The sequence below is a fragment of the Vidua macroura genome, chromosome 11, assembly GCF_024509145.1.
Source record: "Vidua macroura isolate BioBank_ID:100142 chromosome 11, ASM2450914v1, whole genome shotgun sequence".
Lineage (NCBI taxonomy): Eukaryota > Metazoa > Chordata > Aves > Passeriformes > Viduidae > Vidua > Vidua macroura.
Window position 1 is genome coordinate 3,151,945 of NC_071581.1, and position 27,421 is coordinate 3,179,365.

Genomic DNA, 27,421 nt, shown 5'->3' on the forward strand with positions numbered 1-27,421 from the left:
GAAGGAAGGAAGGAAGGAAGGAAGGAAGGAAGGAAGGAAGGAAGGAAGGAAGGAAGGAAGGAAGGAAGGAAGGAAGGAAGGAAGGAAGGAAGGAAGGAAGGAAGGAAGGAAGGAAGGAAGGAAGGAAGGAAGGAAGGAAGGAAGGAAGGAAGGAAGGAAGGAAGGAAGGAAGGAAGGAAGTTCTGATGTACATCTTCCTAAGACTTCTCTCACCTGCCTCTCAAAACTGAAGAGAGTGGTTTTTATGAAAACACCCAGTTTATTGCCACAGTATTAGAAAAATGGATGCTAAAATTTATTTCATAGTCAGGACTAGTTGCAGAACCATATGTCTACTTTCCATTCTACATTTATAGAATTAGGCTTACAAGATCATGTGTTTGGAAGAGGAAATAGAAATGGACATTTCTTTGAGCTTGGGATACAATGGATGAGCATTTCAGAAGAGAAATCAAATGGAAAACTGTCAGGGTTTATTTTTCACAGAATCCCAGGATGGGTGAGGCTGGAGGGGCCCAGAGGGGCTGCTCTGGTGGCACCTCCCTGCTCCAGCAGGGCCATCCCAGAGCACAGGGCACAGCAGTGTGTCCGTGTGGCTCTGCAATATCCCCAGGGAGGAGACTCCACAGCCTCTCTGCACCATCTGCTCAGGGCTGGCACTGCCCAGGGCAGCAGTTCTGCCTCCTGGGCAGGGGCAGCTCCTGGGCTCAGGCCCTGCCCGTGGCTCTGGGGCCATCGCTGGGCCTGCAGCAGAGCCTGGGGCTGCTCTGCCCTCCCTGCACACAGGGACAGCCAGGCCTGAGGGCCCCTCTCAGCTGTCCTTAGGCTGAACAGGCTTAACAGCCTTTTCTGAAACAAATTCTAAGTTTCTGGAACAGAGAGGCTGGCCAGAATGAGTAACAAAAACAAAACAAAACCCAAAACAGACAAACAAAAAATCTGCACAAATGCCTAGGAATAGAAAACTACCCCTTGAAACACTTAAGGCTTAAATTCTAACCCTCTTGATGACAAATATTCCTAAGTCTCACCATCAAGTCCTGTCTGGGTTATTAAAGAAGTATTTACAATTAACTTTGCAAGCTCCAAAATTCTTATAAGCCATTTTTAAAATGAAATTCATTTGCAACTGAAGTACATGGAACTAAATTTAGACATATTCTGCCTTCCAAGCCAGGGACCCAGGTTTGGTGAAGGCTCTAGAGCAGAAATCTTATGAAGACCAGCTGAAGGAGCTGGGAAAGGGGCTCAGCCTGGAGAAAAGGAGGCTCAGGGGGGCCCTTGTGGCTCTGCACAACTCCTGACAGGAGGGGACAGCCGGGGGGGTCGGGCTCTGCTCCAGGGAATAGGGACAGGAGGAGAGGGAACAGCCTCAAGCGATGCCAAAGGAGGTTCAGGTTGGATATTGGGAAACATTTCTTCATTGAAAGGGGCTGTCAGGCTGCCCAGGACAGACTCCCAGTCCCCAGAGGGAAAAACGTGTGGATGTGGCACTTGGGGACATGGGTGCCCTTGGCAATCTTGGAGGTCTTTTTTAACCTACACCTATGTGATTCCTAGGACAGCTCTTAGTACTCTAGTCATCTTCGTGCTCTCCAATTTTTGGAGTTTATCATTTCTATGTCATACTTCAAATGAGCAGCTGAAGGAATATTTTTATAGTGTAAAGTGAATTTCAATAACAAAGATAAAGAGTTCTTCATTTTAAGAAGTTATCTCAAAATCTTATCTGAATTGGTAGGTAGCATCTTGATATTAAATTTAAACTTAAGATGATTAAATTGTATCTTTGAAGGCACTGAAAGGGTGTATTTGACACATGACACGTAAGCAGGAAAAGAGTGCTCCTTTCTAAGCACTTTCACTTCTGTAGAAGACAACAGATTACTTGTCCCCATGCCCTGTTCTCACTCCATGCAGCTGAACAGGGCAGGGGGACTTTGCTGTTATTAATATTTGATGTTAGTGAGTTATTAATGACAAACTTGGGCTGCGAGCAGGGCACAGGCCTGAGCAGTGCTGAGAACTGAAGAGCAGCTCAACAACTTCTGCGGTGGATTTTCTTTACAGGCAATTTTGAAACCATGGTCAGATGTTAACTTTTCTAAAGACCATTCTCTACCTCAAACTAAAAATAATTCAGGAAAGATTGTATCTTAAAAGATCAGATGAGAAGATGACAGTATTTTCTTTTTTTTTTTTTTTTTTTTTTTTTGTATTCTGTACATATATACCTGCGAAAAATGAAAGAGCAACAAATATATTCAGAAATGGTTTTTGTGATGAAATGCATGAAAATATTTGGAAAATATTTTTATAACAGAATGAATACACAAGTTCACAGAGATTCTGTACTTTACTAGAAGTATTTTTCCCTATGTAAAAGTTCAAGCCCAAAGGCAGTTTCAGCAACAAGTTTATAAACATTCTTAGGTATGTCCTCACCTCTCGACTTGAAGGAAATCCAGTGTAAGTCAGTATACATCATGTTTTTTAAATAAAACATTATATTACACTTCCTTACCCTGTGTGTTTATATATATAAAATGGCTCAATTTAAAAGGAGTGGGGAAAAATAGAAATTAATGTTTTACAGATTACCCACGCACAAACGTACATTCAAATTGTAATACTTGCCATTTTCTCTGTCCAGTTGGAAGGTAACTTTTAACTTCGAAAGTTACAAAGCAATTCAGTTCCTTCCAGGGTGGTTTTTATGGAAACATCCAGTTTAATGCCACAGTATTAGAAAAATGGGCACTAAAATTTGTTTCATAGTCAGGACTAATTGAAGAATCATATGTCTAGTTTTCCATTCTCTTATGGAAACTCTGGAGATGGTTGTATGCAAACGAAGTTCAGGAGCAGGGCAACTAAGTGAGGACTGCATGGAATTTTCTCTGATAAAATCAATAAATCTGTGACTCATGCAAAAGTAATATTGGATAGATTTCTATTTTTTCCAACTCAAATAAATACTCTTTATATTTGCACAATAGCAAATTGAATCTTAATATCAACCATGTTTTAATTAAACTTCCAGGTAGAAGCATTTGTTAAAAATCCAAATTTAATTTAGCTGTAGCACTCCACAAAGGCAATGCTCATTTTCTAAGCAAGTTTTTGATGTATAGATCTCTTTTCTACATTTAATGCTGCTTTTCATAAACACTGCTGTACTTTCCCATTCAAGCACTGCACTGTCTCCTGCTCATGCATCCAACCATGCTTTGGACCTTCAGTATTTTCACTGGCTACTTTCTTGAAGAAATATGCACTGGTTTAATTTCGAGAGACATTTAAACTTATCCTAATTAAACTGGTACAACCTATATTTAATGCATTTTCAAGGTGGTTTCTTTTGAAAATGCTGGTTCATCATGAACTTGCTCCTAAAGGACAATCAGGAAGAATTACCCTGAATAAAGATGTAACGTCCTTTGCGAGGAAATCAGGAGCAGTTTGGTCTTGTGACTCCAGTGAGTCATACACGGCAGGAAAGGAACCGAGCAGATCGGGCCAGGACTGGAGAGGAGCTGAGCCAGCTGCCTGCTCCTTCCCAGTGCATGGAGCACTTCAGTGTCCTTATTCACTGAGGCACCTTTTCCATTTTTTTTTTTTGGAAAACCCTGAGAGATCACAAAATGAGGAATGTTTCACCATTTCAGACCACAGAGCAGCAGCTCCAGTACATCCCAGTTTGCAGACACTCGTGCTGTTGCAGGCCAGCAGAGACAGATCTGGACCCCAAGCTGCTGCCGGGGTCACAAATCCATGGTTGTCGCTTGTGTGGTATCCACACGGGAAAATCTTTTTATTTGGAGGGTCCTCTCGAAGACCCTGTCATTAGTTAAAAAACCGATGATTTAGGACAACTGTCTTTCTCTTAGGTTATTTCAGAGTGTGTGAGGAATTGCTGGTGGGAAAAGGGCACACAGGAGTGTGATAACGAAAGTGCTAGCAACAAAATTAACTACCTTGAATTTCCCGCGAGGATGCCGAGGGAGCAGCACGCCAGGGCAGCTGCTCTGGCGATGCAAAGAGCCTTATTTTTGTTTTCCAGATCTTCTGCCAACAGCGTCCCCGTTAGGAAATTGTATCAGAGCAGCCACTCTGGTGTGGCTGGGGCAGCAGCTGTGGATTCCGGTAACTGCAGAGCGGAGCAGGGCAGCCGCGAGCTGTGCGCGCCCGCCGCTTCGGGACAGCTCCCCGCGCTGCGCATCCCGCGGAGCGGCCGCGGGCCGGCGGGACGGGACGGGACGGGACGGGACGGGACGAGACGCGCCGGCCGCCACCGCCTCACCGGGACGCGGCGGCACCGGCTCCTGCGGACAGCCGGGGCGGGGAGGCTGCTCCACACCCCGCGTCCGTCCCTGCGGCACCGCCCTGCACCCGCTGCCGCCGCGCGGTTTGCCCGGGGGCATCGCCGCCCTCGCCCTGGGCGGCCGCACCCGCCGGGACACTCGGGCGGTCCCGGTCTCGGGCGCGCTCCCACTCGGGGGGTCCCAGACGAGCTCCCGCCCGGGCGGTCCCGGTGCCGGTGCCGGCTCTGGGCGCGCTCCCGCCCGGGCGGTCCCGGTGCCGGTGCCGGTGCCGGCTCTGGGCGCGCTCCCGCCCGGGCGGTGCCGGTCCTGCCCCGGGGCGGGGCGGAGGCGGCGGCTCCTCCCATGGTGCCCCGCGCGCGGCAGAGCCCCGCGCATGCGCACAGCGCCGCCGGCTCCCAGCTCAGCGCAAGATGGCGGCGGGCGCGTCGGACCCACTGGAGGAGATGCTGCTCTTCTCCGAGGAGGTGGACGAGAAGGCGCTCAGCGACCTGGTGGGATCCCTGGAATCGCAGCTGGCCGGCGGCCGCGGCCCCGCCGAGCCGCCCCCGCCCAGGACCTCCGCCCCGTCCCAGCAGCCGCAGCAGGAGAGCCTGGCGGGGGGCAGCAGCCCCGGCCGGCAGCAGCACGGCGGCCCCGCGCCCCCTCCCGCGCCCGGGGCAGGGGAGGCGGCGGGGCGCCCCGGCAGCGCGGGGAGCCGAGCCTCCGCCCAGGGGCCTCTCCCGTCCCCGTCTCCCCCGGCGGCGGCGGCAGCGGCGGCGGGGAGGGGAGCGAGTGTAAACAGTAGTAGTGTGCAGCAATCACATGGAGCGGCTCCCGGCGGCGGCAGCAGCCCCGCCGCTCCCGCCCCGCCGCAGCCCGCCGCCCCTGCCCAGCCTGTCAACAACCATGTGGCCGCTGCAGCCGCCGCCGCGCGGGACGCGGGGAGCCCCGGCCCCAGCCCGCCCGCCGCCGACGGCGCGCCCGGGGCCGCGGGGGGCGGCGGAGCGGCGGGAGCGGCCGAGGGCGCCGCCGCCGCCCCCGCGCCGCGCCCCGGCCAGGCGGCGCCCAACGGGGAGGGCGCGGGGGCCCGGGCGGCCGCGGTGCCGCCCGTCAGCGGGCACGGCGGGGCCGCCGCCGCGCAGCCCCAGCCCGCGCCCGGCGCGCTGCCCGCGGTCACCGCGCTCGGCGCCTCCGCCAGCCCCGCGCCCGCACCGCCGGCCCCGGGCTCGGCCCCGCCGGCCCCCGCGGCCCCCGCCGCGCCCAAGCCCGCGGTCACCGCCAAGGCGGGCGCTGCCCTGCCCGCCGCCCCCCAGGCCGTGTCGCCGCGGCCGGCGCTGGGCGCCGCTCCCCGGATCGTGGCCCCGCAGCTGATCGTGCGGCCGCCGCCGCAGACCACCATCCAGCTGCCGCCCGGCTTCACCATCCCGCCCGGTAAGTGCTGCGCGGCGCTCCCGGCACCGCCGCTCGCTCTAACCTTCTGCTCTTGGCCGAGGGCTTTCCTTTCCCCCTAAGCTGTCGTGTCCCCGCTGCTCGACGTGCTGGAAAGCACAGGAGAGGCACCTGTCTGAGGGCACCGTCTGACGAGCTGGCTACCGCTAATTAGGGTGTAACTGGTACGGCTAATGCAGAGTAATTGCGGCTGTTGTTGGGTGAGTTACTGGTTTTGTCCTGTGGAGAGTGGCAATCACGGTGAGTTACCCTGTGATGGTGTAGTTGGACACCGGATAAAAAGGTGTAGTGGTCGCGAAGAATAACTTCATATGTGTTTTAAAGGACTTCTGCTTTATACTTGATAGTCCTGAAAAGTTTTTCGGCTTGAAAGAATGGTTTCTACTGTGAACCAGGTGTTAAATGTGTGTAATCTAAAATTTATGATTTCAGTAATTGTGATAATGTCATTGTGTGAGGGTAGTCTTCACATCACCAGATTTTATTTCCAGCTCTGAAGCAATTATGTCCTCTTTGTACTCCTCTAAGTTTCTTAACTTCAATTGCTAAAGCTTTAAGTTCAGCAAGCTTGCTAGCTAACCAAACCAGCATGCCTCCATTCTCATGGCTCCTACTCTTAACCTGTGTATTGTTTCATCTGAAGGGTACTGTGGTCCCCTACTTATATTTTCATGTTGCAAAAACTTGGGTATCTTCATGTCTTCTTGATTTAGGAGCGGATTTAACATTTGAGCTAATTCTTTTTTTTTCCTGTTAATATCAAGAGCGCGTTAAGATGTGGACCTGTTGATGTAGTCTGAAATAACTAAGTTCTTCCAACTTATTTCTTGAAATATTTGATATTTATTAGCTAAGTAGAGCAGCAATGTTATGGTGTAGTTGTTTGCTTCTCAGTGGATTTTTAGTAGTTGTGTATTTGGCCCTAGTTTATGAAAAATCCTCCAGAATCTGATGCTCCAAGCATACAAATCTTGGTGGTTTCATGAAGACCCAACTAAGTTGAGACAGATAAGTTTCTCTTCAGACTGTGTGCCTTTAGCCTTTGCCTCCCTTTGTTAATCTGTTGAAGATTACTCTATGCAGATGATAGTGTGCATTGTAACTTTGCACACAGTTTCTGAAGTTCATTGTGTCAGTACTTTGATCTGTTACTTTCAAACAGAAGAGGGAAAGCTGAGCCTTGAAAACAGTCTGATCCAGGATTTAGGAAATGTTATGGAAGTAATACACCATAATTCATATTTGTTTTATTACAAGATAGTGGGAAATCCATTAAATTTGCATAAACATGAAGGTAGTATGTTCTAAAAGGAAATTATTCAGAAAATACGATGTTATTTTTGAGTTTTTAACTTGGTGGATCATTTATAATTAATCTGAAACTCCCATATAGCAAACTTCTATATAAAACAGAAATTTAGAATCAGTTTTTGAGAACAGGTTATTTTAGCAGATGATGCTCATAAGTTGTGTATTTCATCTTTATGAAATGTCCTGACTGACAGGAAGGTAAAATTAATCTCCTCATTTAACTGGCTTCTAACTTGCACCAGCTGCTCAGTAACAGGACTTTGTAGTCCTCCAAACTAAATTAGAATATAATGTTAACACATGAGCATTTATTCATTTATAGTAGTAATTGTGTCTGCAACTTCGATTGACACTGTGTGCCACGGGTTTCGATTCATTTGTCACTTCCACTCGTTTTTCTCTGTTCAGAATTAGGTTTAGAAAATGGGAAGGTAAATTAAGAACACACCTGTGAATCTGTGTAATGCAAATAGAACATGTATTTTTTAATGTGTGGTAGGCATTGTCCTGTGAGGATTTTTATATAAGGTTCACAGTCATAATCAGAGAAGTGATAACCCATTTGGTCAGTTGGCATATTTGGGTGTCCAGATGGTTTAGGAATGGCATATACCAGATACATCATCTGCTTGCAGGATTTTCTGCAAATGTAAACTGTGAAGCTTGGTGCTTAAATGGCTAATGGAGCTTAAAAGTTACCTTCTAGATGAGTTTTTAATGAGTTTCTTTCAACTTTCTATTTAAATTACTCTTGGCTTTGAAAGAGAGTTATTATTATGGCTTTTGGATGTGGCCCTTGCTGTAGCTCTGTGTGCCTGTTACCTTCAACTTTGATCTCCATGTATCTTTAGTTTATAGTGGCAGAAATTTGCCTTCTGTTTGTGTTTATAGCAGGAAAAGTTGGCTGGGAGCACCCAGCTTTGTAAGTGAGGACTTTTATGTGTGCTGCAGTTTTCTCATGTGTTCATCCCACAATTGAGATTTGGATTTTCCATGTCAGACTGAAAGATTTTCTTGCTGTAGGGTTCTGAAATCTGTTATAATAGTGTTTGAATTTCTCTATCCTCAGGGTATATTACAAACTGTGTCCCATTAGGAAAGTGTTGGGTTTTTTGCCTGGGAAGTTAACAATTAGAATTGGATGTAAACTGTTACCTTTAGAATTGGATATAAGATTTTACCTTCTTCCTTTTCATTTGAAATGTTAAAAAAGTAAATGAAAGCAATTTGCACATAGAGATACATTGTAGAAACGGTGTCTACTGACCCTGCTATCAGCAGACTTAAAGTGACTTCATAGGTTTTTAGTTTTTGGTTCTCTAGTAGTTGCAGACAAGGTGTTTTTCTGTTTATTTGACCTCTTGTATCCTATCTAGGTTAAATTATTAAAATGTATTCTGGAACTAACATCTGTCTGGAGAACTGCTTCTTAGTTCTGAGTGAACTATAAGAAGAACATTACATGCTTTGCATGTGAAACTCCAGGATCCATCGACCAACTTAGCCATTGTCTCTCTTTTTCTGACCTGCTGACTACAAAACTTTGGGCACAGCTTGATGGCAATGGCTCTGTTGTGTAGAAAGCCTCTATTTGTGAGATGTTTTACAAGAAAAGAATCCGAAAAAATTATCATTTACATCTGGAAAGTGTTAGGAAACACTTGCCAATTTTCTAACATTTCTGCTCTGTGTGGTTGTGTGCTGAGGAGTCGTGTTGGTTCTCTGGGCCTAGCAGTGTTTGTTGTTGGTGTTTAAACCACAGGTCGTGGGTGCCCCCAAAGTGGTGATGGTGGGTACCAAACAGATTAATCTGCTAATGCTCAGTGTTAAGTAAATCTCAAATATTGTATTCTCAGAAGTGTGTCTGGCATAATATTTGCATGTACCCATAAGGTGTTGTTTAGTAAAGCTCTCGGGTCTTTGTCCCTGGTACGCGCGTACTGGGTTGTGTTCCCAGCAGCTGTGTTGTCCTTAGAGTTTACTTTTAATGAGTATTTATTTCTAATTTTGTTCTCCTGACCCTGACTAGACTGCTAGAAATCACTGTCCCCCACTTTTTTTCATCGCTGCTTTCCATAAACTGCAGTTATTTAAATTCCAAACTGAATTGGGTCTGCTAGTGGGGGCTCCCTTTCTTCTTTGAATTAAAATCTCGTGTTACGTGAGAATCAAAAAAAGATACACTACAGGGAATAATGTACAGTGCTGTACATGAGCTTTACTCTGCACTCTGTGGTTAGGTAGTTCTGGATGTGTTGTCCTTGCTGTAACTCACTGTGTAGTGACTGTTCCTTGCCCTCCCTAGGGATGGTCCTGGTGCGCACGGACGCCGGACAGCTCGTGATGGTGCCCCAGCAGGCTCTGGCACAGGCTCAGATGCAGGCCCAGGTGCAGACACAGGGACAGGGTCCTGCCAACATGTCACCCAGGCTTTCTGTGCCCACAACTGGCCCTGTTTTTCGCCTGTCAACAGCTCAGGTATGTCTGGCTTGATTTACATTTGGTGCATTATGTCTTGCACATTAGTACCATTATATGTTTCTGCAACTGTGCTTTCTCCCCTTTTTGTTGTGAAAACAGGAAATACTTATTCAAATGTAGTTTATTTTATGAGGCTTAGGAATTTCTTTTTATTTAAGGAAAAGAATCTGCTTTAGAGAATCTCTTAAGACTCTGTTCAGACTGAGAGATGATTGGAGGCTGCAAAGCTCAGTCTTAGTCTGGGCTGTGTATCACTGGTTTAATAAGTGTCCCTTGCTGCTCTGAATCAGAGGCACTGTGATATCCCAGCATGCTGAATCCCAGGATACTCAATTTCACTGGACATTGGAAAAGAGAAAGCCAATCACATTCTATCAAGGATTTGCGATAAATTTAAAATAACTTTTTAAATATACGTTATTCAAAAGAAAGATTTGATTGTTCTAATTTGCTTCTGGGTGTGATCTGTCTACACTGAAAGTTTTTTCTATGTTGTAAGTACATTTCCCTTTTTCTAGGGATTGATAGGATAGAGTTCTTTCCATCTCATCAGTGGAATGTGTTGATTTGAACTTGGAGCTAATTTATTTTCAAGGGTGAATATGGGGTGGTCTTTTGTTGTTTGGTTTGGTTTTGGTGTTTTGTTTTTGTGGGGGCTTTTTTGTTTGTTTTTTTAATTTCTTTGAAGGCTGCATTGGTTTAGAAGTTTGTAGAGAGGCAATTTAGCTTGGGGCCATTTAGGGCTAGAACTGAGCTATTTTACTAAAATGTGGAGGCAAACATCTTTGGATCTTAGTACAGGGCTGCTGTGCCATAGTAATAAGAGGCAGAGTTTAAGGTAGTTTTGCCTAAGGTGTGTGTTTCCAGAAGAGATAAGTAATTCTGTGTGAAAAGATGAAAAAAGTGCCTTTATAACTTTTTAGTTGTTGTAGAAGTTGCTTGCAATAAGTCTTGCATGTATTTCCCAATATTTATAATTTCATTACTTTCCTTTTATATGCTTTATGTACCACACCGTATTTATAGTCTAAAAGATTTTTAAGTTTAATTCAAAGCTGAAAACAATAATAAACTTTTCAGATGAGAAGTAAGCTGGAATAAATTTGGATACATGAGGCAATCTATAAACCACAGGGTGGCCAACTAGTTTTAGAAGTGAGTGTTCGTAGGAAGACTGTAGCTCATTGTCAGGAAAGACATAAATGAAAGCCTGGAAACAAAAACTTTATGCTCTCAAAAGAGAGGTAAGTGCAATATTGGATGAAATTTGTTAAAGAACTCTTTGCAGAAAAGGCGGCCATGGAACGTTAAAATTTGTGGTATCTGCAAGAATAAGACTTGTAGAAACCTTCAAAGAGAAATGTACTCCAGGAGAAATAAACACAGAGATAAGCCTGTGTTTGTTTACAGGTTTTTTTTTTACTAGTTTGATGACAACAAAATTGCAGCCAATTCCTGAATTTGTACATCTGTCTTTGGTTGTTGGGGCCTTTCTTTGCAAATAAGTGCAGTCACTTCTTTAGTAATTACTACAAGCAGATGTTCTAGCAATGGCTCCTGAGACAAGTGCATAGTGTAAATGCAAAACAGGTGTGTGGTGGGACTGTATCAAGAATGGGATCTAAGTCTGTTATTTCTAGCTCTTTTTTTTCTGTACTGTTTGTTTTTTTGTGGTCAGTATTAATAGTGAATTAAAATTCAACATGGAAGCATTCATAACAGATATTAATAAATTGTAATTTGAAGATTTCTGAGGAATAACTTTTACTGCACATGGAAGGAAGTGTGCAGAAATGTAGACCCCCTGATTGGCTCTGGGCTCAGTCTGGGGTTTGGATCCCAAAGTCAGCCTTAAGATGTGTGCACAGCCAGTGTAGATCACGTTGATCTCAGGCAGCTGTTCTCTACTTGTATGAAGCAGCGAATGTTGCAGAAGGGGTATAATCCTACTGGATGGATTTCTATGAAAACAAACCCGTGAGGATAGTGCATGTTCAGGTGTTTGTAGGGTCAGCTGGAATCTGGAGGAGTTCAGGTATTAGAAAGTTGTGTTTGTTTTTGTACAGGGTTCTGCCCAGATGAATACCCCACTGCACTGTAGATGTTCCTTTGCACTCTCACACTGGCTTGCAATAGAGGAAGCCAGCAAGGCCTTAGGAATGATCAATATCTTGCAAGGTGCAAGAGTTGGATTATTTTAGTGTAGGGGAATTAGAATAATGATATTGTAGCTTGTCTGGATTAATCTCCTTTGAAAGTCTTAGTAGTAGCTGCCCAAACTGTACTGCATCATTTCTGTATTTGTAATTAACAGGGTTAAGAAATAATTAATATTGCCCCTGGGAAATTTATATTGAACTTCCCTGAGTCTGCATTTGATCTTCAGTGTCTTCTTTCATTGTGACATGCTTATGTTTTATATATGTTTGACCTTAGAGTGCTCTTTAAAAATTGTGGTTGACAGCCTCTTAAAACAAGATTGTAAAGATATAAATTCTACAGGTTTATCTAATCAGAACTAGACATGAGACTTTTATTTGATTAGGTGGATTGCTTATAATCAGAGACTGCTCATTGGTTTCCAGATGAAATGTTCAATGATAAATATTATGCTAAGGTGTTAGAAATATGAGTTATTTGAGTAGTCATTATAATTAGTTGATTCAGGGATCAAGTTCTAAAATAAAGGAAATTATGTATACTGAAAAATAATTTTTTCAAGGAATTTTTAATTATGGTCAGAAAGCTGAATTCAGTGAATTAAAATTTCCAGAAGAAGTTTAAAATTAATCAAAAATAATGTGCTAGGTTTTTATGTATATAGAGTATGAATGTTCAAGAGTCAATGGTGTCCACTGTGACTGAAACACAGGAAAATTCTGGTGCCATTAGCTCAAGACAGGCAGAATATAAACATTAATTGCCTGAATCCTGCAAAGTGTTTTGTGAGATGGATGAACATGCCAGGCTATGCAGTTTTAACCTTTCTTTCTGATATTGGTATTGATTGGTATTTACTGTGTAGAGCTCAACTTAATTACTATATCTTTATTCAGTTATCTTAAAATAGCTTTATTTGGATTAAAATGCAGAGTGCTTTAAATTTGTAGAGCTTAGCATTGTATTTTAGTCACTGAGCTTGCATTTTACCCTTCTTTTACCTATGTAGAAAGTCAGCATGGGTGGAAACTTGCCGTCTGCCCTAAGGATTCTAGGAAATAATATCTTATGAAGAATGTATCAGAAAAAGACATGGCCTTCATACTTTATGGGTGTTATGGTTGCTGTTCTGCAGATTGTCCTAATTTTTAGCCTGTGTCAGGTGTCACAAGTTACTCAGCTAAGTGATTGTTTTCAGTGTTCATTTGTTTTTACACTTTAAATAATTATTGTGGTGAGAAAGTCTGTTGTGAGCTATACAGCTAGATGTAAAATACAGGATATTAAATGCCAAAGAAATTGTAAAAGCTGGCAGTTACTTTTGGCAACTCATTAAGAAGTGTTGAAAGTGCTAACTGGAGAACATAAAATGGATTTGGAATTACTTTTTTAAAACAAGAAGAAGGAATGTCTGAAAAACTCCAAAGTGTTCATCTAAATTTGAAAGCTCTTTGGTTCTCTCCCCTTGACAGCTGTGTAATTTCTCCACCCTCAAAAAAAAGGAGGGGAAAATAAGGCAATATTTTAAATGTTCCGAAGTAAGATCAACTTGGTCAATACATACAGAGCTGTTCAGATTCTAAACCCCTTCTGCAGCCTGGGTACTACTGCAAGTTTTTTCTTTCTATACCCAGGGCTGTCCTTTGCTTGCAGGTGTTTTGGAGGAAAATGAACCACGTTTTCCCTGAAAATCCCTCTAGCTTCAGCAGCTGGGCTGGTATCCAAGACAGTATGTGAGGAAGGAGCCACCTTTCTCTGGGAACAATGGAAGCTGCTGAGTCCAGGAAAGTGTAGTGTGTTTCCCTGAGGAATTTGTGTAAGGGCTGAAGTAAAGGCTTTCCTTAAAGACAGTGCCTCTCTCCTTGCCTGTTCTGTTGTTGAAGGTTCAGAAGTTAAATATCTGTATACAGTAGTACTTACCCTAGTAGGGAATTGATAGAGCTATCTCTCTTCCCTTCCCAAGTTTTAAAAAAGGTGTGTTTGGATTGCAGTGCCAAAGACAAGAGTTCAGAAAGACTAAGATCCATAACTTGCTGTTGATCCCACATTTGTGTCCTTGTGGGTGTGCAGTGGATTCCAGTCCTTCCATGGTGAATGCTTCAGCCAGGCACTCATGGCACACGACTGAGCTGCACAGAAACTTTAATCTGATATTTCTTATTCTTTAATTGCTTGGATTTGCTACTTAAGTTGTTTGACTTCTGTTTATAGTATCTTTGTCTTGTTTTTTGCAGCTTTCAGGAGTGGAGGCAGATGTACAGCTTTGAGTACACTTTTGTGTTAGATTCTTGGGAGAAGAGAGGCCAATCCATTTTGAAAGGAAAACTTGGGTTTGAAAGGAGAACTTGGGTTCTTCTTGACTCTTAGGTGGGGTACTCTTTGATTAGACATTTAGTTAAGCTCCTCCTAATTGCTGCTGTGTAAAGCATGAATAAAATCTGATTGTTTCCATTCTTAGTGGGATTCTGGAAAAGTGGCAAATGAGGATAAGCACATGCCTTGTCGGGAAGGTCTCAGCTGGGTCAGTTTGAGGCTGAGCTCGAAGGTGCTGGGGTGTGCACAGGTGTCCCAGGAGGATGGATGGTGTCTGCAGCATAGAGGAGCACTGGAACACATCCAGTCCAGAGAATCAGAGCCTGGCAGTAACAACAGTGCAGACAGCAGCAACTGAGAGATCTATTTGATATTTTAATGATCTTTTCCATTTACAGTGTTCCTGGCATCTTTTAAAATATTCAAGAAAAACACGAGTACAATTGTGCAGTGGTACCAAATAACAGTTTTAATTTAGTTCTAATTATAAGATTGTATAGGATTGTAATGGGAATGTTAATGGTTGTTCTCACTGACCTTTGAGACCTTTTCCAACCTAAATGAATCTACTGTGATATTCTGTGATATTAACTGTACTGATACTGTAATTCTGTGATATTAACTACTCTTAGTTGCTGTTTTTCTCCGGTGTTTTGTTTTGTTTAGAGAAAAACTGCAAAATACTCAGGTATATTAAAAGTATTTTTCATATCAGTGCAGCTACAAGAGGCTTATTTTTTTTTTTAATTGGTATCTCGGGGTTTACATGGAAATAGCTGGTCTTCCCTGAGTATTATATCAATCTTTGGATGCCTTAAAAAGTGCAAGTTTGTTGTACTGTGGAAGTGATAATGTGCATCTTTTGAAAAACATGATCTGGATGCTTTTGACTTAGCTGTGCATAATTTTAATTTAACTATTTTTTCTTTGTGGTTTTAGTTTCCTTTTACTTTTTGGTTGACATTAATTTTAGCTGAATATTAATACATTTTTAACGTTGCCAAAATTTAGTCAGCTTTAGAATATTAGTTAAGGTACAGGATTCTTAGGAAACGAGTCATAATTTGTTGGAACATAATTGATCTTAGAAGAATTCTGCTCTGGATTCTTGTATTATGAGCAGCTCAAACAGTGTGGATTTGCTTGCTCTACTATATTCTTCTGAGATAATAAATAAATTCAGAAGTCTTATAAAACTGATTATTAGATTGCATTAAATTTTTGCCTCCATATCTTGTTTTGAATTTTAGACTTGTGAAATTGTGAAAAATAGGGAGGTGCTGCCATCTAGTTTTCCTTTGCTGTGTTTCTTTTGTTTATCTGTGTTTTTCATTTGTACACTTTATGGCTTTTCATGCCTTTGATGTGTTTTTTTACTGGCCTTCATTATCTTAATACCCAGGTGAGCTTACATTCATAACCAAATAGCAAAAAAAGTTGCTTATTTCAAATTATTTTTAATTGCAATTAAATTTATGTTAGTTACAAAATTAAAGTGCTGCTGTAAACTAATAATATAAAGTTAATAATATAAATATAAATAAAATATTAACTAATTAACTAATAATATAAATATAAAGTGAATGTCGTACAGGAAAGACCAATGTTAACCTGGCCCATAATATTTTCTTTTGGAATACCTATTATTGGAACTTCAAAGCAGGTGAAAGAGTGTATATTGGAGTTTTCACAGGGCTGCTGCTGAAAATGGATTTGGCTTAAGAGTTTATGAATGTTTTTGTTTCAAGCTTGATTCAAAATATGTTTTTCATTATTAAGTTGTTTTGTATGTTTTTAGTGATCAGAAAAGGCAGTTAGGTGTGAAGTTTGATGGTTTAATGTTTTGTTTTTGTTGTCTAAACAGCTTGATATATATATTTTTTTTTAAGAAAATGACAAATCTTTCTAGCTTTCTATTTTCTTGCTTTAGGCATTTTTCTAACTTCTACTATTTGGAATTGGAAGTTTATATCATGAACTTTACTGTTTTGTTATCTGTGTTTGGATACTTTCTGTTGAGTTTCACTTTAAGTTTCACTTTTCACTGTTTTTAAAATGAAAGAAATGCCAAGTTTTTTGAGGGTGTGCCAGGCACTGCATCCCCTGCTCTGGCTGTGCCGTGTTTTTGCTGTGGAGCACACTCTGAGCAGCAGCAACAGCTCAGGCTGTGCCTTCACTTGATGCAGTGTGAGCTTGGCTGATGGTTGCCAGGCTGCTGTTCTTGCTAAATCAGAGCCTTGCAAATCTGAGATTGGTCTGGTCATACACTTATGCCTGGGTTTTCAGCACTGTTTATATTTTTATGGCAGCTTTGGTATTTTTTTTTTCACTTATTTATTGTTATTGACTCTTGTTTTTCTTTCGGTTTTCACATTCTTTCTGCTTTTCCAACAAATGCTTGTTTTTACTCTTTGCAGAAATTTTAAGCAGATAGATAAATCTTTGTTGTTGCTAAGGTGCACTGCCATTATCATCAGATAAACTATTCCATACTATTTCTTTTGTGTTGATGGTTTTTGGGCTTTTTTGCAGTGTTCTGAGAAGTACATTTGTGGTAGTAGGGCAGGTGGGTTGGGAGGTCAGAGAGAGTAAGAAATGTGTGGTCCTTACTGTACTTCAACCACAAAACTATTTTCATTCTTTTCCTTCACAATGAGTGATTCTTTTCTGTGTTAAGCAGACAATAGGTTTTCAGTACTTAAAAATGCTACTGTTTGCATTTTTGTAGCATTGACACAGCCCTAAAACTTAGAAAACACTCAAATGTTAGTAAGGCTGTAAATTTAAACATACAAAGATTAGCAACTGCCTTAAAGGAGGATCCTGAGCACTGTCACAGTGGCTGCCATGTGCATATGCATGACCAGATACTACTGTTATTTTTAATTTCTGCAGTGTGTAGGCTGGACAGTCCTAATTAATGAAGATTTATATATCATTTTTTCCACTCTTCAGTGGGTTGCTTCGGGCTTACTTGTTGCCCTCCTCTGCAGTGGGAATTAAAACCAAGCAGGTTTTTTTTGTGGCTCTTATCCCTGTAACAACTTTCTCAACAAGGCAGTTAAGGGGATTACTAGCCTCCTTTTGTAAGTAGGAAATGGAGCCTAATTGTCTCTATTTTAAATATGGAATGAGAAATGCTGGTTAATTTATTGTGTTCAGTTTGACTTCATTGCCTTCAGTTGCAGCCATGGCCACTCCTGGTCACAAACTCCACGTTTCAAGTTGGGCACTCATAAATACAATGATTTAATACAATAAGAGTATGATTTGATACATAAGAGTTTTGATTACAATGGATTATCTGCATTTGCAGGCAGCACTAAGAACTAGAGGCAGGAATAGAATCAAACTGTAGTGACAAAATTCAGCTGGTTTTTATTCACCAGATATTTTGGATGAACCCTAGTGCTTGTAGGAGGACCAGCCACTTCACCAGAGAAAGTACTTTGGGAAAAGTACTCTGGGAAAGTACTTTGATAAGTATTTACTTCAGCAGTAGTGGTTTTGGACTTGGAACCCCTGGTTTCTGATGGTTTTCTCTTGTGGCCCCAAAGTCCTCTGCCTGTCCTGTGTAATTGCTCCTAGTCCTGTGTCTTCCTGCCCTGTTATCCCAAAAGAGACATTGTGCACATGAGGAACAGAGCAACATCTCCCTGCTTTGGGTTCTGATGTTCCACTTGATGACACTGTGGTGGCAGTGAAGGTTCTGCCTCTGCTCTCTGACCTGTTAGAGATGCTGTTTCTAGTAATTTTCTGTAATTGAGTGCAGATGTCAGGCTTTTAAAAGGATAATACTTTGGGTCAGTTTTGCTGTATGTTTACTAGGCTGGAAAAAAAAAATCCAATCTCTGATAAAAAGTTTCTCTGCATCTGACACTGAAGTGCCTGCTCGTGTGAACTGGAACCAGAGGAGCTGAGAGGCAGTCAATCAGTTTGTGGAGTTTCTCCATGAACTCTTCAGAAGTTTCAGTCTTGGGAAGCAGAGTTTGCTGATGGGGAACATTTAATGGATTAATAGCAGTTCAGGCTACAGCCATGCCTGGAGGAAAGGTTGTATGAGTTAGTTACTGAAAAATTATGTGGTAATTGACCCTGGCTGGACACCAGATGCCCACCAGAGCCTCTCCATCCCTGCCCTCCTCAGCTGGACAAGGAGAGAAAATGTAAGAGGAGTCTTGTGAGTCAGTATAGAGATCCCTCACCTGTTACTGATGAAGCAAAACAGGCTCAGCTGTGGGGAATTAATTCCTTACCAATCAAATCAGAGTTGGATAATGAGAAATAAAAACTAAATCTTAAAACAGCTTCTCCTTGCCCCTCCTTTCTTCCTGGGTTTATCTTCACTCCCAGCTTTCTCCACCTCTCCCCCGAGTGGTGCAGGGGATGGGGGCTGTGCTCAGCTCATCCCAGGTTGTCTCTGCTGCTCCTTCCTCCTCAGGGGAAGGGCTCCTCACATCTTCCAGTGCTCCAGTGTGGGGTCCTTCCCACAGGAGACAGTGAGCTCCTTGAGGTTCTCCAGCCTGCCTTTCCATGGGTGCAGTCAGCCCTTCAGGAGCTGCTCCAGCCTGGTCCTTTCCATGGGTGCAGTCAGCCCTTCAGGAGCTGCTCCAGCCTGGTCCTTTCCATGGGTGCAGTCAGCCCTTCAGGAGCTGCTCCAGCCTGGTCCTTTCCATGGGTGCAGTCAGCCCTTCAGGAGCTGCTCCAGCCCAGGTCCCCTGTGGGGTCACAGCTTCTGCCAGCAAACCTGTTCCAGCTTGGGCTCCTCTCTCCATGGGGCCACAGGTGCTGCCAGGAGCTGCTCCAGTGTGGAGTTCCTGGGGTCACAGCCTCCTTCAGGCACCCCCTGCTCCCGTGTGGGGCCTCCAGGGGCTGCAGGGAAAGGATCCCTGATCCATCCTGGAGCCCAGGGCTGCAGGGAAAGGATCCCTGATCCATCCTGGAGCCCAGGGCTGCAGGGAAAGGATCCCTGATCCATCCTGGAGCCCAGGGCTGCAGGGAAAGGATCCCTGATCCATCCTGGAGCCCAGGGCTGCAGGGAAAGGATCCCTGATCCATCCTGGAGCCCAGGGCTGCAGGGAAAGGATCCCTGATCCATCCTGGAGCCCAGGGCTGCAGGGAAAGGATCCCTGATCCATCCTGGAGCCCAGGGCTGGGGGGACACTGCTGCCTCTCCCTGGGCTGCACCCCGGGCCCGGGGCACCTCAGCTCCAGCACCTGGAGCAGTTCCTGCCCCTCCTGCCCTGCCCTGGGGCTTTGCAGAGCTGCTCCTGTCACAAATCCTCCCTGCTCTCAGCCAGCTGCAATTCCAGGGGGATTTCCTCCCCCTTCCCAAGTGCTCCCCAGAGGTGCTGCCACTGTCACTGATGGGCCCAGCCTTGGCCAGGGGTGGGTCTGTCCTGGAGCCAGCTGGAATTGGCTCTGCTGGACACAGGGAAGCTTCTGGCAGCTTCTCAGAGAACCACCCCAGCACCAAAACCTGGCCATGCCAGCCCAGTGCAAGTGAGCTCCCAGATTTGACCTTTAGCTTATTCTTCTGCCTTGATTTTCTCTTTGTTAAACAGTGCCATTGATTGTTGGAGGCATCTCAGACAGCATCTTAGCATGGGCTGTTGAGTTTATAAGAAGTCTTCTAAAGTAATGATTGGAAATGAAATTGAATTTCATTTCAGATTTTGCAAATCTGAACTTAAAGACTTAAATCTAAACTTAAAGATCTTAGGAAAATTGAGATTTGTATAACACTTAGTGAAGCCATGTGTTGGAAGATGTAAAGAGGATTCACAATCTGTATTGTGAAAAACTTGGCTTTTGTGTTAGTGTTTGTTCAAATGTTATTGGGGTGTTTTCTTCTTTTTGGTTGATAGTGGCCAAGTTTATTGATAGGAATGATCATGAAAAATGTATGGAACTTACTTGTCAAAAGTGAGCTCTAGTGCAGAGCCTGTGCTGCGCGTACCTGGAGCGTTGGTCAGTAGGTGATTCTGTAATACAAAATACAAGTATAGCCCAAACCTGTTCCCATGGATTTGCATACTAACCTCTGACAGTCTGACTTCGTTTGATAAAGCTTTGAATATGCAATGCAATCTCTAAAGTTGGTACAGTCCTGCCTTGGCAGTGACAAATAATCTTTGGTTATTTTGATTGTTTTCTCCATATTCAAGTGACTTGCTTTTTCAAATGCAGCCTTGTGTGTTCCTTGTACAGAGCTTGTTTACGCGCAGCAGGTAGAGTGGATTCTTTCCCAAGCTTTGCCCCCCTGTTCATGTGCCCAGAGCTCTGGGGAGAAGGAAAGTAGAGATCTTGTCTAAGGAGTGAATCTATAGGACACAGAGTTTTTCTGCACTGTGAACAATTCCTGTGTGCTCTGACTGCCTAAGTGGAAGTGATCTGTTGCACTCTGAAATCAGAGTGTTACCTGTGTGACTTGGGCAGGCAGAACAAACCTTGGGACACCCCCCCTCCCAGGCTGTCCCTCCTGAAGTCCTCCTTTCCTCTGTAGCACTGTGCTGGGCTCCCTGTTCTGAGCTGTGTGGACAGAGCCAGCTCAGGTCTGTGTGCAGGTGCATGCTCCAGTGTCCCCGTGGGCATCAGCAGCAGCCTACTGACTGTGCTCATTCATGGTCTGGCTTCCTGCCTGTCAGTGGCTGAGTACAGGGCAAGAGGCTCTTCAGTGTTACTTCCCTCTGTTTAGGGAATAGAAAAACATCTGATTTACCTAATAAAATATAATAGTTATATTTGAAAATGTATTTCTTTTGAACTCTTCTGGTAATTTCAGAATTTAATAGCATCCTACCAAACCTCAGCAGCTTTTCCTCAAGGAACATCATGAGTTCTTTTAGATTCTTCCAGTAGGAACTTGACACACTGGGTTATGATTTTTTGTTAAAATAATGTTGATAATTTTTTCATTTTTGTTTTCTTTTTGACGTATTTCTCATGAGATCTGTTTACAAGCTTCCTTCGTAGAAAACCCAGCTTTTTCTTTCTAAATAATTTTTATCAGTTCTCGAAGCATTCATGTTGGGAATCCTTTGAGTGTCTTCTGGCAACTTGTAGCTGTCACTTGTAGATCATTTCCATGATATTTTAGAATTTCTCCAGGCTAGTTCCTTGTTATGTTTTTCATCCCTTCATTTCAGACTTACCTTTTTAACCCTTCTAAATTTTAATAAACCATTGCATTACTTTGTTTGCAGTTCTCTGGTGGTGAGGGATTTCTTCATATCCAGCACTTTAGTGGATTTTACTGCCATTTTCTATTAAAGGCTTTTGTCACTAATGATTTTTAAAACCAAGGGTGAATTTAGTTTTCAAGTTTCACAGTTTGCTGCTGAGGTCTGGCACATGGGAATACATTCTTAGTTGGGCATTACAATAGTGAAAATTTATAATTTAATTATGTGCAGTTCTATTTTCAAGTATGTTCCTGTGGTGAATAATGGGCATTTATTAGCTGAGAAAAATTCTCTAGCTCGCAGTCTCACTCTGTATTTGTGGATTCTGGCTTCAGATCTTGCCTGGAAGCTAGTAGCTGCCAGAAGTGCCCCTGGTTATCTGCTTTTTTCCTAAATCCTCACTTCTGGAAGCCCAGACTGATAAGGGGACAGATACCACAGGCATTCTATGCTCTTAGGCTGGAAACTGATTATAAGCAAGTGAACAAGATACACAGTATTTATATTTCAAATGCAGCACTCATCGGGTAGATATAATTTAATTCAGCCAGTATTTAAAAATATTTGTTCATTTTTATAATGAAGAAAAGAGGTGTAGGGTGTTTAAAACAGGAGAAGCTTTATGTGGTCCTTCTTGAAAAAAACCAGATAATTCTGCCTCTTCATGATGATGCTGTTTATTGTCTCTAGGCTATCTCAGGATGGAAGACATCCCTAGTCAAGATTTAAAAAATCTTGAAAGCTATACAAACAAAAAAAGGGGGTTGTTCAGATGTCAGGTAGATTGATTTGGTTTGTTTTCTTTCCTCCTTTTTTTCCCCAAGTACAGATGATTGATATCCAGTAGATGATGTTGCTGGACTGATGTGTAAGGAATCCTTGGGGCTTTGAATGCCTGCCTGGGCTTCTGTTCCTTTTGGAGATGTTTTAGAGTACACTAGATGTTCTTTGGAGAAGTATTTTATGTAAGTTTAATAGACAACGTAGGACTCTAAAATAAGCAGTTCTATTTAAAATATGAATTTTAGAGACATATGAATTAAAATCAAGGAGGAAAACTAGTTTTATCTTGTGAGAAGCAACATCAGCCATGATTTATTACTCTGTCCACTTAGAAAATTTGCCTTTTCAAATGTGTGAATGCGAATCTTAATAAATGCAAGTTAGAAGACACCAGTGTGGCCTCCATTTTTAGTAATGTGTGGTTCTCATTTTGTCATAATTGCCATATTGTGTGATGCATTTCATTTTTAATGGTATTTACCTTCCTGCAGAATTAAGTAACTTCTCTGGAGACATGTTTTAATTCCTAAATCTTGTCCTTTTGTAAGATGGCAAGACATTTCAGTCTTGCAGTGAAAGTAAATCACAAAATAAGTAATAAGTTTGCTAAATAAGATAAATTTCCTACGCTATAGAATGTACTACTGGCTGAAAGGCTGTAGGTCAGTCATTTTCCTTTGTCTCCACTTGATTTTGGAGTTGTTGTCTGGATACAGAGTCTGTTTTCTATGACAAAGGTTCTCCCAGTGCTTAGGTGTCATTTCTCTGCAAGTTATTTTCTATATAATTCAATATAGAATTATGAAATTATTTAAAGAATATTTTTCTGCTTTCTAAATTTTCTGTCCATATTAATTTTCATTTTAAAAAAGCACCAGAACAGGCCCATAAATGCCAAGAGGACCAGTATGTGTTACTGGCAATGATAAACTCAAATATTGATGAATACTGATATGTAAATATTACAACTGAAATAATGCATCAATGTAACATCAATTTTTTTGCAGGTCACATTTGTTTTTTCTAATCTTTTCCTTAATAGCTTTCAGGAGAAATACAGCAAGGCTGTCATTGAACGTGAGAAAGCTAATTTTTCCAGTATTTGTGAATATACATATAAAAGCACATTACTAGGTTTGATGGGCTTTTTTCTTTGCAGTATTAATAATGATTATTCTTGTAATCGCTATTATTAAAAAGCCTTGGAGATCAGGTTACTAAGGATAAAAAAATGTAAAATGCTCATTTTTCCTTTACCAGCAGCCAACGTCTGTGGCCACCTCCAGTGTCCGCTTGGGCCTCCCGGTGCAAGCCAAGGTGGTGCCATCCACGGCGGCGCCCGCCAGCGCCACGGCCACGCTGCCAGGAGGGGCTGTGCTCCCACACACCACGGTCAGGGGCTGGGCACACTGCCTGGGCTTGGGCTGGGGGCAGGGAAGGGAGATTCAGGGCGGATACGTGGAGGAATTGTTCCCTGGGAGGGTGGGCAGGCCCTGGCACAGGGTGCCCAGAGCAGCTGTGGCTGCCCCTGGATCCCTGGCAGTGCCCAAGGCCACGGTGGGATGGGGTTTGGAGCAGCCTGGGACAGTGGAACTGCATGAGCTTGAAGTTCCTTTGCAACCCAAACCATTCTATGATTTTATGCTTTACATGGTTTTTTGAAAGTGCAAATGAATAAATTTCAATATAAAATATTACTAGGTATCAGTAGGTACGACGAGCACCCCAAATCTGTTCAAGACAACGGTGGCAAGTGGAGCTGCGGCCTCCCAGCAGGCTGGAGCCATCAGCGGCGCGCAGAGCCAGGCCTCAGGGCAGCCCCAAGGGCAGCCTCGGCTGCCGCTGCCCCCTCACACGGCAGCGCAGGTGCCGGCACAGCCCCTGGTCGTTCCCAGCTCTCCTGTGCCTGGAACCACCGTTGTGTCCCAGGTCAGTGTGACAATAGTGGAAACATTGTTTTCTTAGTACTTTAGGAACTCCTCCGGAAGAGCTTTTTCTTTAGCCAAGCGCGTATGCCCTGATGGGACAAATACTTGGCAAACAGGAAAACCCTTCCCCTGGTTTCGGCCAAATTCTGAGAGGGAGTGTTGCCGTTGAGGCAGGATGGGAACAGAAGAACTCCAAGATCAGAAGGCGAGAAGAAAAACTCCACTTTATTTCAAATACATCTCTCTTTTTATAGAGAGCATTGTGCAGACCAATTTCATTGGCCTTAAAGTAAAAACATCTCACACCATTGGTGTGCTCTGAACGACGCACAGTGGCAGAACATATCTATAAACAATGTGAACAACAAGAGAGATAGAGAATTATTTACATTCCTTTCCAACTCTTTCCCAGGCTCAGCCTGGTTAGAAACCTCTCTTTTTCTCTCTGACTGAACTGAGAATACCCATAAGGGAGGAAGAACACTTGTGGCCAGCTCTCCCCACCCTGCCATGTATGTGGCACTAGAGAAAGAACTATTCTGTGCCTGTAGCCTTCTGTCTATGGACTTCTTGATTATCCTGTTGCTGGGCCTCAAAACTATGGTTACACTGAAGTGTGATGTTTCTATTTCTTGGAACAACTATGCCATATAAAAATAATGGCTTGTTTTACAACTAATGAAAAAAAGATCAGATATGATGATGTTTGAAGACTTATTTCTAATTTGATTTTACTGCTGTAGCTGCTTTGTACAGAAACATACTGAATCAATAATTTAACAAATTAAGACAGCTTGGGGAACATTTGCACCTTGTCTGTTGGGCATCTCAAGGGGGAATTCATCTCCAGCAAATTGTCCTGTTATTTCTCATATTTAAGGGTTATTTGTACCAAAGCAGACTGTAAAAATATAAAATATATTTCTTTCATTGATTTTTTTTGTTGTTATTTGAGTGCTATGATGTTTGTTACCTAAAGAAGATAAGAAAATCTCAGATAACAAGCAGTAATAGCAAAACATATTTCATATATGGCCTGAATTAGAAAAATTTCATAATTTTCCTTCTTTGTAGTGGTCAGAGCATGCATTGATTGTGATGGAAAAATTGCATGGAGCTAATATTTGTTTTCTTTGGCTTTTGCAGGAAATGCAAGAGAATGTGAAAAAATGTAAAAATTTTTTAGCTACCCTTATAAAACTTGCTTCTCATAATTCACCATCTCCAGAAACGTCCCGCAATGTGAAAGCTCTGGTTCAAGATTTGTTGGTAAATATTTAGTTACCATTTATTTTGTCAGTTACCTATTAAACTTCTTATTTATGGATACTGAAAACTATTGCTTTGATTTTAACAATTATTTTGGCTGTAATGAAAGGGGTTGGGCTTCATCAAAATGCAATATTCTGTATGTTATATATATTAAAAAAATTGTTAAAGTCAGACTTTCTCTTGGTTTTTGAAAGGGGAAATGTAGCAAAGTATTTAGTATCAAAGCCACTCTTGTTTTGGTGAGTAATACCTTGGTTTCTCCTTTAGTAAAATACGGGATTTTTCATTGAGGATTCGTTTTTCCTCCAAACTCTGTTCTTTGAAACAAGAAGCTCTTAATTTTTCAAGCACAGAACATCTGTAGATACAATCCCTTCACAACGTGGTTTAGCATTTCTAGGACTGAAGGAAAAGTATTTTCCTGAGCTGCTGACTTTCAGCTGTTCTGCAGACAGATGCCCCTGCATGGAGCCTTAGTGGCACGGGGGTTTCCAGAGGCAAAGCGTGTTGGAGTGCTCTGGCCAGAAAAAGGCAGGACTGGCTGCAGTCTGCAGTGCAACAGATGCTGCAGTGAATTGTATAAAGGAGCTGCAGACAGAGGTTACTGTGGAGCTGGGAAAAGTCAAGCTTCTTAAAAGAAATGTAATATAGTCTGTGAGAAAATTGGATTTAAAAGGAGTTGCTATACATTTCTTTGAATTCATTGCCAGAGAAATCTGTATATTTTAGACAACCCTAAGGCCGTTTTCAAGTGTGAGCTTGAAATCATATTCAATGATTCCAGTGGAAACTTGTTTTAACTTTTACCAGCTTGAAAAGACTAAATAAGTAAAGGTAACTACTTACAGTATTTTAAACAAAGTACCAACATGCATATATGATAAATATATTTATTGAAGCTTGTTTTGCTTTGGTTTTTCTCTTGTTCTATATCAGTCAGGAAGGCTAATTAATGTTTTTATTACAACTTGAACTTGTAACTAATGATACTTTAGAAGTATCATAAAATGCACCCAAGTTAGAATTCTCTTGAATTACTACTAAATAAATGACTGATTATGTATTTGATATAAGTGTGTATTTTGTGAGTATACACACAAATTCATAGAGGAGAAAATTTTATATCTACTAATAAGCGTGCTTTTTATGTACAGCCATGCTTTACATATATAGTTTTATATATATGGATTCTACCAGTTAATTTGTGCCATCAGAATTGATTTTGGATTTACCACAAAGACTGACAAATTTCATGTTTTTAAGGTCACGTCAACAACTTCTTGTTTTCTTTTAATTTTAAGAAAAGAAATGACTATGTAAATGTTAGCAAGAGAGTAAAGTCCCAAAAGAGACTTGAGTGTTTCTGGGGCCTCATTTTGTCTGAAGTGGTGCCTTCCCCAAGGGAATTCTCTGCATTTTGAGTGGCATGTTACATGTTTGAATTAGTGCTTGGCAAAGGGTCTTAGAGAGGAGTTAAGGGACTTCAGCTCTGAAAGTTTTTGATATGGCAGCCTATTTAGCTGGAGAGATATGTGTATATAGTAGCTGGGAAAGAGGCAACCAAACAACTGAACAGAGAGGTTGATACTTTTTCTTTTCTTCACCCTGAAGGATGCAAAGATTGATCCAGAAGAATTTACAAGCCGCCTTCAAACAGAACTCAAATCATCTCCTCAGCCATATCTTGTACCTTTCCTTAAGGTAATGTGAATATTGTTTGGATAAATTTATTTCAGAGCAAAATTTCTTTACATTAAATCTTTGAATATTCTTTTAAAATAGTGTTATCTTCACTGGCCCAGGACTACACTTCCTTTATTTCTAAATGCTGCCCATTTCTGCCAAGATCCTCCTGGCTGGAAGTGCTGTGCAGGCTCCACCTGTGCCAGGCCAGGCAGGTGCTGCTCTCAGCTGGAGCAGCCCTGGGCTGCTCCAACAGCCTGGGACAGTGCTGAGAAACAGGGAGTTCCCACAGGAGGGAGACCTCGTGTGTGTGGGACTTTGGCTGACTTTTACAAAAACAGATTTGTCACCCAGAGCTGATCTGGAGTTCACAGTTTGAGTAGCCCTGATCTAGAACGTTGCAGTAATTAGATTTAAAAAATAAAAAGCAGTTACTTCCTAGTTTGGAAGCCATCCATTGGCTACTCTGTAGTGATGAATAAATATCCTTTTCTGTGGTAGTAGGTAATTTTTTGTGAAGAAGAAAAACATTCATATTTCAAAGATTCCCAAG

At 42.5% G+C, this 27,421-nt stretch overlaps 1 protein-coding gene and 1 long non-coding RNA gene across 2 annotated transcripts in view; one reads left to right on the plus strand and one right to left on the minus strand.

Moving 5' to 3' along the window:
* Positions 1–3,371: 3,371 nt before the first annotated feature.
* LOC128812819 (uncharacterized) lies at positions 3,372–4,190 on the minus strand. The gene is made up of 2 exons (XR_008438845.1): positions 3,978–4,190; positions 3,372–3,840 (listed from the first exon to the last, which is right to left on the minus strand). It is a non-coding gene; the product is annotated as an uncharacterized LOC128812819 (long non-coding RNA).
* Positions 4,191–4,735: 545 nt separating this feature from the next.
* LOC128812710 (transcription initiation factor TFIID subunit 4-like) overlaps positions 4,736–27,421 on the plus strand; it is a 149,038-nt gene continuing 126,352 nt past the window's right edge. Inside the window, exons 1-6 of the mRNA XM_053987274.1 lie at positions 4,736–5,735; positions 9,370–9,542; positions 23,246–23,377; positions 23,687–23,914; positions 25,060–25,182; positions 26,797–26,886. Coding sequence (XP_053843249.1) covers positions 4,736–5,735; positions 9,370–9,542; positions 23,246–23,377; positions 23,687–23,914; positions 25,060–25,182; positions 26,797–26,886 — 1,746 coding nt within the window. The remainder of the gene's footprint in view (positions 5,736–9,369; positions 9,543–23,245; positions 23,378–23,686; positions 23,915–25,059; positions 25,183–26,796; positions 26,887–27,421) is intronic.